The following is a 14346-nucleotide window of genomic DNA, read 5'->3' on the forward strand; positions in this document are numbered from 1 at the left end:
ATGTAATAGACTTCAGTTTAGAGGTACCAAGTTTGCAAAAAAACAACTTCTATTTAAATAATGTGTAGGAGTGAAAGCTTCCTGGTGAAGTGTATGTCTTTAGACTATCAGCTGATACTGGTAAGTACCATGACCAGCTGTTGCTTCAACATGAAGTGTTTTGCTTCTTTCAATTAATCAAGAGTCTCTTGGAAGTTGCCATAGCAGGACATTCATTACAGGGAGGTTTAATGAGTAGAATATTTGTCATTTGCATAGAGAGAGGCTTCAGCAGTGATAGCCAGGTACTCAGGCACTCTGTGTATCTGTTGGGTGAAGGAGGGGAGGCAGATGGGACCAATTTTTCACAATGTCTGACATTAAATTTCCCACGTGGTCTTCCAGACAGAGATTCAAAGAGGCTGGAACCTCCCTCTCCTGATGACTGTGAATGAAGACTGCAGTATACTCTGCTACAAGTCCATCTGCTCTTTAACGTTATTAAAAAAAAAACCCAAAAAAACCAGTGTGTTTTTACTTTGAATTTTCCAGCACCATTTATGAAGGCTCAAAAGGGATATTATTCATATGTTTCAGATGAAGAAAGCTGAACTGTCAAAGTAACAACAGACTTGAGAATAGCCAGTATTCTCCAAGGCATCAGTATTTAGAAGGACCTGGGAAAAGATCCTGTGCTTACCAGGAAATTTCACTGATCTCATCAAGCCCCAAAACACAGGAAGGAGAAAAAATCTGCACAAATGAAGAAGTGCCCAGCAGACCATGCTATCTTGTTGAAAACCCCAGTGGTAAAAATTGTTCATAAAATGAAAGGTATCTGCTTCTGTGGGATTATTTTTAGCAGTAAAAGAGTAGACAGTGTAAGACAAGTGAAGAGGGATTCCATAATTCCATAAATAACTGCAAGTGTTTCAGTTACATGTTTGGCATTGTCTTAATTGTTACAACAAACAGCACAAGATGACAAAAATTTAACACCTTTCTACTCAGAAGATAAACTGCTCTTAAAAAAGAGAGGAACCTAACTCATCTCTATGATTTCTAGTATCCCAGTTAATTAAAATGGACATGACTGGAGAAGCACAGACACCTGAGCAGCTTTCAAGACACTTTTCTGGCATATTCTTACTGACTCCAAGACCTTATTTCCAGCCACAGTGTCTGCTCATCTTAAGCCAACACCCTTCAAACCAACCTTCCCCAAAGGATCCAGCAGATATGGTCTGAGAAAAGAGCTGAGCACAAGCTGGTAGGTTCTCACTGCAGGGAGTTTTAAGTGCTGTGGGATTTAGTCAAACAGTAAAGTATAAGCTTCTATGATGACTCATCTGGTGTAAAACTAGTGCTAAGTATTGTACATAATTAAGACAACATTATTACAGTGAGATGGCACTTCTTTTTTTGGTGTGGTTAAAGTCTTGAAAAGGTGTAATGTTTTCAGCCTTCAGAGCTGTGAAGATGAGGAGTTCTGATAGGAGTTTGTTCTAAAAGATATCATGGCTCCAGTGAGTTTAGATCATAATTTGCGTTATTGCTGCAGCTTTGCATGCATACTTCTGTTGCCTTTGTGAAAAGCTGTGGTATTTGTGAGAATAAACACGACCTTAGAGTCGTGTTCATTAGATAACACTTGCAACACTGGCCTCTCTACACATTCCAAGGGTTTTCATAATTTTTATACCCACAAATCAAGCATTTCATTTTGAACCACATTTCTTGAAGAGGTCCTATTGGTTTTTCAAGTAACAGGCGCAAAAAATTATATTTGCCATTGAATGCAACAGAAAATGCTGGTGACAGTAGTGTCACTGAACTAGAGATTCAACAGTTGAACACTGACTGTCAGCAGGTACAGAAGTATTAGTAAGACATTGTCCCTACCAATGGGAAAAGTTGAACAAGTAGGTCATTCCAATTTGCTCATTTGCCCCAACTTTTTCCTTCAGAGGTCCACAAATCAACTTTGCTTTTAGTGAATGCATGTTCCTGGTTAAAATGTATTGTATAATAATAATGCCAAGAAATTCAGCTTATTGGTCATTCTAAAGCCATTTGTTCAAGTTACTTGGTTCTCATTATCCTTGACTAGAAACTCTGTGGTGCTATGATATTCTTTCTCTTCATTGATTATCTGTGACTTGCGAGGGAGAGGTGGTAAATCCGACTGCAAAATGGTGACATGGGCCATTTTAAGGGACAGGACTTTAAAAGAACCCATTTCCACCTGTGTGTTCCAATGGATGCCTTTGAAGTATGCTTATGCTCTTGGCTACTCCATCGGCTACTTCTTCAACCTAACTTTCACCACTTTTCTTATAGTTTCCTAACATGCTGTTTATACCATGTTTCATGCACATCTCCAAGGAATTATTTGTGTAAGTTACAGGAACTACAGTCTCAGGACGAATGCCAGGCAAACAGTGAACTTGGGGGAAGACATGTCAACTACAGCCAGTAAACCCTTTCTTTTTGTATGAGTTGAACAAACTATAATATTTTACAAGTCTGAAGATTAAGAATTCCAAGGGCCTTTCTGAAAAAAAAAAAAAGATCATTTAATATAAAAGATCAATTCCTGTTTTGTTTGTACTGCTGCTTTCCAGATGAGTTTCCAATCTATTAGTGAAGCAGTAAATGCTCCCCCAGCAACCAACCATCGATGTTTTGAAAGCAGTGTAAGGCTGTTGAAGAAAAGGGCTTGAAAGGAAAAGAGTGAAAGATCATACCATTCCTATGGTAGCTGCAAGAGTTTGTGAAGATTGCAGCTGAGAGAGAAATGGGCCAGAGACCAGAGAGAGACCAAGGCATCAAGGACAAGGTATCTGCCTGCAGAATTTTGTCCTAACATGCCTTCTTGCAACCTCACAGCCTAAACAGTGCAACTAAAACTTTGTAGGGTTGATCTGTCAGGGGCACACCATCAGAGGTGGAATTGTGTGAGAGGATGGATAAGTCTCAAATGGAGAGAGCACCTGTTGACCATGGTTATTACCTTGGACTTTGTTCAGCCCTGACAGGATTTACAGAGACTCTGGATGAGTAAGAGAAGTACTGTGCATGCCTATTCTTTGTATCATAGGGTTTTCACTTCAGCGGAGGGGCCAGGGACCTTGCTGTGGGTGCATGCCTGAGATGCACTCTCAGCTGCTCTGACTTTTATCTTTATTCCAACCATGAGCTCACTACAAGCCCAAAGGGAAAAGTATTTGTATTCCACTGTGCACATTGACAGTAATTTTGTGGATGCAGCACAGCACTGTAGAAAGAGACAGGTATATGGAGCATTTAGAAGGCAATAATTTCTTCTAACTTTTTTATTATTTTTTTTAGGCACACTGCAAAGGTTATAGTGGGAATAGCAAAGGAAAGAACTTGCAGACTTCACAAAAATCAAAGCCTACAGCTTGTGCTGGATGGGTTTATTTGGCACACATCTGTGATTATGAAACAAATTTTGAATTGCTTTTGAACTTCATCTGGATAATGATTCATTCTTTTGATTTCGCTTTTCCCTCCAGAACATCCGCCATTAACAATCCAACAAGTTGCAATGTTGTGCAATCCACATTTGAACCTATTTCTCAAAAGATTGCACATTTCCTTGAATAAACAATTACTCAGCTCATTTGCTCAGAGATAAGGTCAGTCTCGGGACTGAAAAATGAATCAACAACCTTCACTGGCAACCATGTTTGAAAGGGTCAAGAAGCAATTGCAGTAGAAACATGTTAAACTGCAACTTCATGTTGCAGAAATGCAACATCAGCAGGCAGCTTGAGTGTTTCTGTAGAAACAGATATTGTACAGCCTTGGTTTGGTTGAGTTGAGCCCATTACAGGGTTTAGGCACATGCCTGAAGATGGAATTACACGACAGAAGTTAAGATGTGCTTAAGTGTTTTGTTGTGTATGGGCCTACACACTGCATCTGTGTTTGTATTAAGAAGAAAAGCTGTTCTACAAGACATTCAGGCATTTTAAAATATATTTTTGTTCTGAACTGGAACAGGAAGTTTTATCTTTTAATGAAATTTAGGAGATCTTTAATTCCAGAAATCTTGTAATTGAGCATACTTGAAACATTCTGTGTCAGTAATGTTGAAACTATTTGAGACATTAAGATTGAAATATTGCATGTCCACATATGTTACTAAATTAATTAGAAGCAACTGCCGGGATTGCCTGGGTATGTATTACCACTGCCTGGATACAGAAAAGAGCTGTGGTCTGGTCTAGCTTCTTGGCTGAGATGCAATGTTCCATGAACATGCTTCTCAGCTGAGCAGTACAACAAGGGTATTCATCTGTGTATAAAGTAGACCCGGACCTACTAAACCCTGCTCAGTCCAACTGGACTTAGGTAGGGACATCTCAAGTGTCTTATACTAGGTCTCTGCTGCAAGTGCTTCAGGAATGCAGGACACAGACCCTGTGCTTGTGCTTGTAGGTGGTTTGGGTCTTCCTTGGCTTGTTGGTTCTGCCTTTGATGTATCCAAGATGATTCTTGGCAAGTCCAGGAGACATGGTAGTTTGGACACAGCACCATCATTTGCATCTGATGCTGTACATGATAAATGAGCCCCTCTGGAGCTGAGGGCTGCAGCTCTACAGTAACCAGCCTGGGTGCAGAACTAAGCTGCAGCTACTTAAGGTCAAGCTGAGTCTTTGCAGGAGCTTTAATGTTCCCTACAAGCCTGTTCTGCCATAAACATCCCACTACCTGAGGACTGCAGCCTGGCTTTAAACTTAAACCCTAAAATTTTAAAGTCAGAGCTAAGCATGTTTTGGTAACTTCTTACCAACTATATTACCAAAATCAATTGCCATTCTCTTGAAAAAGTTTCAGTATTGTGGAATCAGCCTTCACTATAAGGAGACTGATGTACTGGACAAAATTCAAGCAGCTCTGTGAGTATATAGCAAGAATGATAGACAAAGTCTTACCACACTGAATATGCTGTTTGTTCTGCCTCTCTAGATATAGTGGCTGTTCGAAAGGGGGTAGATACCTGGGAATAGTGTGTGAATGGGAATCATACTCTGTTCCCCTCTGTTTCCCCTGCTCTTCAAGTTACAGTCTCTTTTCTCAGTCTTATTGCATGACAGATCAAGTAGGGTTGATCCCCAGGCCAAGAGCTGGTTTGGGTAGGTGGGCTTAAGAAAACTGAAACAATTGCTTTAGATAGGAATATTTGCATGGCCCAAACATACGGCACCCATGGTGAAATTTATTCAGACAAATGTTTTACCTAAAATGGCCTTTCCTGCTTAAGTCTCTAGGTAGTTATGGCATTGCTTGGATGTCCTGCCCTTTTCTTCTGGGGTTGAAATAACTATCTGAGGTCCATAGCCTTTCTGTCCCTGTCAGCCTCTGGGTCAGCTGGCCAGCAGAGAAGTTGTCTAATCCCATTTTTGAGAGATGTTCTTTCATCCTTTAAGTCCTCAACTCCAGCAAAACATAAACCAGTAGATTTAGCTGGAGACTGTGAATATTGCCCCTTATGACAGACCCCTCTGCCCTTGCTTGACTTCTCTCTTACTCTTCCTGTAAGAAACTAGGGCAGTCCCTATAATCCAACCAACAAAATTCTTTGGGTTCAGATCTGATTAAGAATAGGAGCAGGAACCTGGATTCTATGTTCATAATATTTATTATTATTATTATTATTATTATTATTATTATTATTATTATTATTATTTTGCTGCAGTTACTACGTGTATTGTTATATTTCTGTCTGAAGAAACAGAACAGCTTCACAAATGAGTATAAAAAGATGCATGTGTTTTCCCAAACTTGTATGCATTTTACTGTAATCTGACGCTGACTGTAAGAAATACATTTTATAAAACTGGCAGTGGCAGACTTTTTCTGATAGAAAAAAAATGTATTGAACAACACACTGTGTATCACTGATAGTGACTTGCAGCAGTATTTCTATAAAAGTAAAGGATAATTTAGTACTTGAAAGTTAGGCCTCAAGACCAAAATAAAATGCTTTTCTGTTTCTGTACCTAGCCTAGGATATATCTCATCTCACTGCAGACATCAGCAGTGTAGACACATATGGCAAAACCCATCACCCCAAGCTCCCTTTGCAGTCAATACAGGGAGCAGGCACTTTTAGGCCATGATTCATCTGACCTATTTACATGTCTGCTGTAGGAGGAGATGAATCACTGCCTAGACTAGATCTGTGCGGAGGATAAAGGGAGCCTAAGATGGCCAGCACAGATGTAGATGCTTGTAAAGATCTACAGTTTGAGTTTAGGTTTTCAGTTTGGAACAACAATTTTTCAAAGAAGAGTAAAATTTCCTAAGCTGTGTTTTCCTCGAAAAATATGTGTATGAAGATATACATATATGGTATTTTTCTTCCTGCAACAGAAACATTTGCAACAATATCTTTTGAACACTGGCCTTATATCCCCTTCCAAATGTTCTGCCATCTGAAGAGCTGCCATTTTATCTCTCTCTGCCTCTGCCCCACACATACAGACATGTACACATACCATATTTCAGAGCTGGGCCTTCTGAATTTTCAGCATTAACTTAAAATATATTGCTCTGTGTGTGGCAGCCAGAGCTGCTGCTACACACAGATATATTAACTGGGTTTGTTTTTTTAAGAAAACCAAAGAAAAATATGCAAACCAAACCGCCAAACGAAGGTTTCTAAAATTTCCTTCTTTAAAAATAACATTTTTATTAGTTTGGTTTTTTTTCTTCTAACATCTGCTCTACCCTGCCTGCAGCTTTGGTGAGGCAGAGCATCATAGGAAGAGGAACATGAATTTCTGGGAGACAAGTACAGATGCAGAGGAAGCAGGAAGACAAGACTTGATCATCTAAGAAAGAGTGCAGGTTCCTAAGTAAAGCTCTGAGATGACAAGAGAGAGGCACAGTTGTGTTATTATGTATAGAAGGTCAGAGTTGAGAGAGTCTGGTTTCTCGAGGATGATGTCCTGGCAGGTACTCCTGTGCACATGCTGTAGTATAATGTTCCAGTGCATCCGTACATCCATCCACACTGCAAGTGGCACGGGGGTAACATTTTAAAAAAAGAAGAAGAAATGAAACTACCCTGTTGGAGAGCTTTACAATGCTCAGCTGCTCCCGAGGAGTGCTTGGTGTAGCTACAGCAGGCAAAACATCTCCCCCATCTAGACACTGGCACACAGCACAGCAACCCATTTATGTGAGCACCTGGTTGATCAGTTTGCCTGTGACAGATCTTGGCATACCCTCTCCTCTGGCTGTAAAGCTTTACTGACTTGTGTGTTTTTTCCCCCACAAATTCTTGTCTGGCATGGGAGGACTTGGAACAGAACAACACTGGCTCTAGCAACAACAGGAAAGTGCATTTTAGATAACCCTTTAGGGTGCAAGCTTTGCAGCCATTTAAGGGCTTTTCTGTGGGGTTAATGAGGAAGGGCTGTCCATCATCCAAAGTCTACTGCTGTGGGAAGGGTGCCTGTGACTGCAAAGGTCTTTGGCAAAGGCCATGAGCATCTGAAAGCTGCTCTGAGAAATGGATATGGGCTCACAGTTCCCCACAGGGTGCAGTGTAGAAGCGGCTTCAGGAAGAGAGCGCTCTTCCACTGGTCATCCCAGTGCATCATTCATTAAATATAACGCCCTACAGGAAAATCAGGGTTTCGTGCTTTCTGTACCCCCTCCTGCATCAGCCCTGACGTCAGTAGTTTGGAACCACGGAAGTTAAATTAAGGCCAATGCAGTCTAATAGGCAAGGGATAGCAAATGCTAAGAAGTCAAGGTAATGAGAAAACACCTGCCATCTGGAGCTGTCATACACATGAATTTACATCTCTCCCCACGAAATAAATAAATCACAGCCTACAAAACATTACTCTCCCTGGATGCAAAGTCCCACTCCTGCCACTGCCACCAAAAATTTTGGCCTCCCTACTTTCTGCGTGGTTGGTGGCTTCTGCCGAAAGCCCCAGGGTGACGTTCCTGGGTGCAGGGAGACATCTGCAACCGCTGCCTGCTCAGGCGCGATGGCTGGAGCGGGATCTGTTCTGCTGCATCCACTCGCTCCAGTCCTCACTCTGACGGAAAGTTTTCCTCCTGGCTCTGACAGCGCTGCAGCCACTTGGGGAAGCACATGACTTCCTTGGGAGAAGGTGTTTCTTATTTGTGTTGCAGGCCTCCAGCAGGCATGGCACCGAGGCAATATTTATATCAGTTTTTGTAACATCTTTGCAGCAGCTGCAATTTTGGGAACTGAAGTGCTGGCTGGAAGTGGAAGAGAGAGGCACAAAGCACAACATGCCACACAGAAATGTGGATGCAAGGGGAAAAAAAAAAGAAAAAAAAAAGTAAAGAAAAGAAAATTGGCAACCAGCCTCCTCCCCCAGAAAGCTCATTGTGTTCCCGGGTGCCAGGGGTGCTGCTTGCTCTCCAGATGGTTACCACAGGGCCCATCTGTGAAAAAGTGAGTCAATGGCAACTGCAGCTTCGGATGCGTGTGATGGGATCAGATCTGTCCCCTCAGGGTGCTTGCACTCCTGGGGGAGCAGGGCAGGGGAAGGGGAGTGCTCCAGCCAGGTGGCTTTCTGTGCTACAAGCCAAACAGTCTTCAGCAGTCTTCTTGTACCCTTCAGCTATGAGAAAGCGTAGTGCAACACTTATGCGCAGGTAACCAGGCTGCCCCCAAAACTGCTGCAGCCCCATGCTGTGCCTTGGCAATCAGCCCTAGCAAGCTCCTTATCCCAGCTGTAGTGCCATGCTGCTCCCAGGTGCCCAGCTCGGATCTCTGACCCACACTCTGCAGGTGTCCTGACCTCTGTGGAACCACCTTGCTGTGGCTGGGAAACCCCCAGGGAGGTAGGATGGAGGTCCTGTCTTCCAGATGATTTACTTGCTGCTTCCCATTACAGGAATGTGACTCAATTCTTTCCTTTTCTGCCCCCTGGCTTGATTTCAGTGGTGTTTAGCCAGGGGAGGTTTGAGGCTCTGGTGCTATGGGGTGAGAAGACATAGCTGCCTGAAAGACAGTAGAATCCTCTTCACTGTGTCTCCTTGTTCCTTCATCTGCCCTGCAGCAGAGGTGAGTAAGTGCCCTTGGTGGGTCCCATGTATGTAAGAGGGGCTGTCCACTGCCCATGAATGTTCTCAGTAGGTGGTTTCTACCTCTGCTGCCAAACAGCAGCAGCTGGCAGAACATAGGCCTGCCTGAATTCTTCCCTGTCCATTGCCTTTTCTCCATGTAGCTCCACTGGCCTGTGGAGTTGTCTGACAGAGGAGGTGTCACACAGTCCCCAGTTACCTTAGAGCTTGGTGAAACTGAAGAAAGTTGACATGAAGTTGAAAAGCTCCCACAAGCTGCTGTCCCAGACCTGTTAGGTGATGCACATTTTATCATGGGCAAGAGCTGAAGATCATTTGACCCAAATATAGCTGTGTGGTGCAAAATACCTTCATTGTCCTGGGCAGCACAAGGTCTCTAGAAAAAGCTGGGCTGACAATGAGCTCTCCATGTTCATGTGTCCTGCAGTCCTCTGAAAGGACTGCTGTGAGGACTAAGCAAGGGAACCATCCCTGTGTCTGCCTGGGAGGACCCTTGAAAACCTGCACACGAAGCTGCATCATAGGCTCCCTGAGGCAGACACCATCAAAGTCTGGCAACATGGTAAGCATGGCTTCTTGGACTATGTCTGTCAGAAAATCCTCTCCTGTCTCCCACTTCATATGCTCTTGTGCCATAAGCACTCCTACTTTGTCTCAAAAAGAACTGCAACTTCAGTGCCCAAGTTGTTTCCTTAGCACAAACACCCTGAAATGCTCCTGGTGAGCAGAGTTGCAGTGAGACAGGCAGGGAGGGGAGGGAGGAAAAAAAAACATGCCAGCTGTGGTGGCAGATCCTCCGAGGTGGCATGGGGAGGGCTTGACAAACCTTTCAGCACTGTCCTATTGCAACAGGAAGGAGGAGGATATACAGAGGTTACTTAAAAGCCTCCAACTTTTTCCCTGCTTCCATTGCACTGCAGAAATTCTGCAAGGGAGAAGGAAAAAAAAAAGACTATCTGAAAAGAAGGTACCCTTGATAACTAAAAAACCCCTTCCTTTTAGAGCTTACTTCTCTTAAATAATTTCTACATTTTCAATTGCTGTTTTCAGGGGCTTTGGGAAGAAGTTTTCCTCTCAGTCATTAATATTTTCTTAGAAGGGTGGCACGGCTTTTTTACTGCTACATGCTTACACTGAAATAGATGTGAAAGCAGTTTTGAGTAGCTCAAAAAGAAGTCTCTGATCAGCCTACATCTAAGATTTCCCTTAAGGACATTAGTGGGAGAGAAATAAGTGGATAAGTGCTTTTTTTCTTTTCCTTTTTTTCCATTTACTCCCCTCTCTCTTCCCCCCTCCCCCTCTTTTTCTCAAAAGTGGATTGTCTGGGTGCATAGGGACAAAAATACAATTCTCCACTAATCATCCACAGACTGTTGTAGGCTGTAGTATTTGGCTTGATTGAAGTATGACTTATAATGCCATTTTTATTAGGGAGAGGTAGTGTGTGATGCACTTTCTGAAAATATAATCTGCTATTTTGGATTCAATAATGCTGTTATGGAGTATGAGAGAGTGAATGATTTTCCAGTTCTTTTACCTGAAACTTCCTAATGTTTTTAGTGCCTTGCTTCTCCTAGGCAAATACTTCTGTGTTAGACTTCCCTCCCCTTCTCCCACCCCCTCCTTCTTCTCTTATTCATGTGTTTTGATGAACACAAAATGCCTTCCAATCCTTAGAGAGCTGTACTTATCATTAGACTGATGTTTTCTCCCTCTCAGGTTTTATTTAAGTAAGTCAAAATTGTGTAGCTCACTGACACCCCACATTGCTTTTGGCTTCTCCCATCTTGCATGTACCATGCTAGCTCATGTTTGCTTTTTCCTTGCACTCTTTCTTTCATAGTATTACACCTTCTTTAGTACAGGATGTCTGAAACAATGAGCACTAACGAGGAGAAGAAACTTCCGTTGAACGGGAGAAGAGCCATCCCACCAAACAACTCCAATGATGAAGAAAATGAGGTCCCTGAGATGGAGGCTTTTGGATTGATACCTAGAGGATTTAATCCTAGAGGTACAGTGTACAATTAAGCCATAAATTTATTTTTACATCTTCCATACTCTTCTCAGCACAGATCTGTGAACTAAATCCAAACCACTTTTTCCTTACATCTTTCCAACTCAGTTTTTCTTGCTGCTTATGGGAAAACTTACTGAAACCACCTGTATGCATGGAAATGTTAACACGGGTTATGAGTAGGGAAAACGAGGAGTGGAGAAGCTGAGTGACCAATTTTCAGCTTGAACTGTGAGACTGGTTAAAAAAAAGGCAAGAATGGGTTTTCCCAGTTTGATCGTAATCACAGAGTTACTTTAGGAATCTGCTGGCTTCAGGCACGGCTGTGGCAGCATTGGAGTAAAGGGCCAGAAGGAGTCTGTACTCTTAATGGCCCTTCTCATTTATATGGCCTTAAACTGCCTGTGAAACTGCTGCAAAATGTTGTCTCTCAGGGAAAACTTTTGCTATAGACATTCAGCTCACTCACAGAAAATATCATGAGACTAAAAGGAATACCCATATGATTATTTATTCTCCTGTGAAAAATGTTTCAATCATTTGACTGGGAAAACAAAACAACGTCATGGTAGAGGATAGACAAATCAAAGTTTTGTTCCCAGTGTCAGCTCTTTGGAGTCAACCAGAAATAAAAAATATGTAAGATTTGGTTAAAAGAAAACAGGATTAACTTCTGAATGACTCACTAATGAAATGATGTTAAATTTTTTGCCTATTTGAATTGAACAGCAGAACTTGTTGAACGTGGCAGCTCAGGGTAGCTGGATGTAATACTACTTAATGCTCATAGGGGAATTTTCAAGAGTTGAAGGAGTGCTTAACAAATGTGGACAAGAATTAATTACTGAATTTCACACATTGGGAAGCAGGCAAAGAGATTTTAAGCAACAAGTTGCAAAGCATTATTTCTGTAATCCTAATCATGTGCCTTAGCCACCCTCCCCACATGCCCTGCCCCACCCCCATTTAGCACACACACATTTCTTTTAAAAGCATTTATTTTTAAAAAATGCCTGAGAAAAGCAACTGGCATGTTAAGACTGCAGAAATTTTGCTTGAACCTATTCTGACAACCCTGTAGCTCTGGGGCAAGTGTGTGTGTTTAAATTGTCAAATGCAATGCAGTGCAGGTCCTGGCTAGACACTGTTTCAAACCTGATATGCTCACCGAAACTGGAGATGTTTAAGTGTGGGATACCTTAGAAGGAATGCAGCCTGTAGCTAAAGCCCACCAGTACCAGGAGAAAGATTCCTATTGCTTTTTGATGTGCTTCACATCAGGCTCTGAATGAAGTGTGGTGCTTGTGGGTGGCAGCCTCCTGCTTTTCAGAAATGCAGTGGCAACTTAGGAATGTCGGGTCAAGTGAGTTGAGGCAGCAACCCAGCATGTCCTTATGGTGATGCTCCTGTTGAGAAAAACATCCCTTGTCCAAAGCAAGAGCTTGTGTGGACATTGGGTAAACCTGGCTATGGGACTGGTATGGCTGGAAAATAAATCTGTGTGTGACAGCAAAATTCTTTTTGTACATCTGGATCAGCTCTGCTGTGCAATTCTCTCCAATGCTTGTAGCAAAAATATGCAAGGGGTGACCTGAAGGGTCACCGGAAAGGTTCCTGAAGGGACTGCAGCAGTGTTCCTGTTTTGGTGCACATCAGCTGTGATCTAAGCCGGTGCTACCAGCTGATGTTAGTGTGGTCCCTGGACATATTGTTTGGGGTAGGACGCTTAAGTCACCTGTCAGACCACGTTAAAGGTTTATTGCCCCATGGTGCTCAGCCTGACATTCAGGAGCTGAGCTTGCCCCGGAGCACTCTCAGTGCTGTGCTTGGGGGATAAAATGAGTGTCCACGGGTAGAGCAGGAGCAGCACAGCACGATGGGGCTCTAGAGCTGTGAGCACATCCTGGCAGAGAGCTGCTTGTGACACCTTCCCCTTCTCCTGCACACCCCTACACTTCTGCTTTGTCCAGATTTTTCTGTAGTGTTTCCCAGATTTTGTTGCCATAATACACTGAAAAAAAGTGTGCAAATGCTTTTATCTCTCCTGTTACAACTGAGGTGTTTTCTAGCCTTTGGACACCTGCTATAAACATCTAAACACCTGTGTCTTCACCTGTGTCAGATCATAGTCAACACCGAGCCATCCAGGGAGTGGAAGTGAGGGCACAGGTTGTCCAGGGAGTCACTGGACGTCAACTCCATGGTGATCTGTACCCTTCTCTCAGCTTCACCGACTGCAGCAACCAGCCATCAACTGGCCATAATAAGAAGTTACATACCAGGCTCACATCATTTAGATGCCTAAATTTAACTGAATTCTGCCCTTGATCTGTGCAGTGTAGGAGTCTACAGCTGAGCTAGTCACCCTCGTTTCCCTTGACAGCCAACAGAAAGAAACAGGCATTTTTAGGGTGTGATTCATTTGACCTATTTTAGCTACTACTCTCGGATGAGGTAAGACCCTGTGCTTGCCTAGCTCTCTGCTGACACCCATTTCTACTCCGCTGAATCACAGCCGGGACGAGCACGGCGGCCGCCAGGGCCGGCTGCGTCCCCAGCCCGGTCAGTGGGCTACCTGCTGCTGGAGCCGGCTCGCCTGCGGGAGGAGATACTCCCGAGGGGGACGGAGCGCTTCTTCAGCGAGAAGCCTGTGTCCCCGGGAACATCCCTGTGCCGTGTCCTCCCTCTGGCTCGTCCTGGCCAGCTCATCTCACCACAGTGTGTCGTGAGTGGGCTCGGCGGGAGGACGCAGCCCTGCCACCCCGCCCTTCTTCGCAAAGTCCGGCGACTCGCCAGGCATTCGTGCTTCCCCTGCTAGCGGAGTGATGGGCACTTCCTTTGGAAATTCACGCTAGTTTTTTTAGTAACTCAAAGCCCTTCCTCTCTGCTTGTCCGAGGAAACCTGATGTTTGAAGGCTATTCTTTTTATTTGAAAAACTGCTCAAGCTTGTGCTCATTTATTTCCCTGCAAGCATAACATTATAAAAGCTTTAAGAAATCGCACTGCTGCCTCTCGTGCAGCAAACCTTCTTGCACTGAACAACAGAACAGGCTACAGGCAAACCCTCAAGTGGACCTGACTTCAAAGGAGGCCTCGATGGCCACCTGTCAGTCACAAATAGATGAGCATCGCCTGGAGCTTTCCTTTGGATCACATCCTGATGCTGGTGTTAGCACATCCCATTACCCTGCTCATGTTTTGCCCTCTGTAATTACCATTACTGTAATTAGCACAGGCT

General features: G+C 43.4%; 1 protein-coding gene across 4 annotated transcripts in view; it reads left to right on the forward strand.

Annotated features, from left to right (window-relative positions):
- Positions 1-8777: 8777 nt before the first annotated feature.
- The window catches only part of F13A1 (coagulation factor XIII A chain), a 61488-nt gene continuing 55919 nt past the window's right edge, over positions 8778-14346 (forward strand). Inside the window, exons 1-2 of one of the 4 annotated variants that reach the window (XM_019287877.2) lie at positions 8778-9070; positions 10934-11104. In XM_019287877.2, the coding sequence (XP_019143422.1) occupies positions 10957-11104 (148 nt within the window). In that variant the 5' untranslated portion in view covers positions 8778-9070; positions 10934-10956. Of the gene's footprint in view, positions 9071-9914; positions 10058-10933; positions 11105-14346 lie in introns of those variants that run through there. The other 3 variants (XM_019287876.3, XM_010402835.3, XM_010402836.3) reach the window with 3 other exon arrangements.

This window comes from Corvus cornix, chromosome 2, assembly GCF_000738735.6.
Source record: "Corvus cornix cornix isolate S_Up_H32 chromosome 2, ASM73873v5, whole genome shotgun sequence".
Taxonomy (NCBI): domain Eukaryota; kingdom Metazoa; phylum Chordata; class Aves; order Passeriformes; family Corvidae; genus Corvus; species Corvus cornix.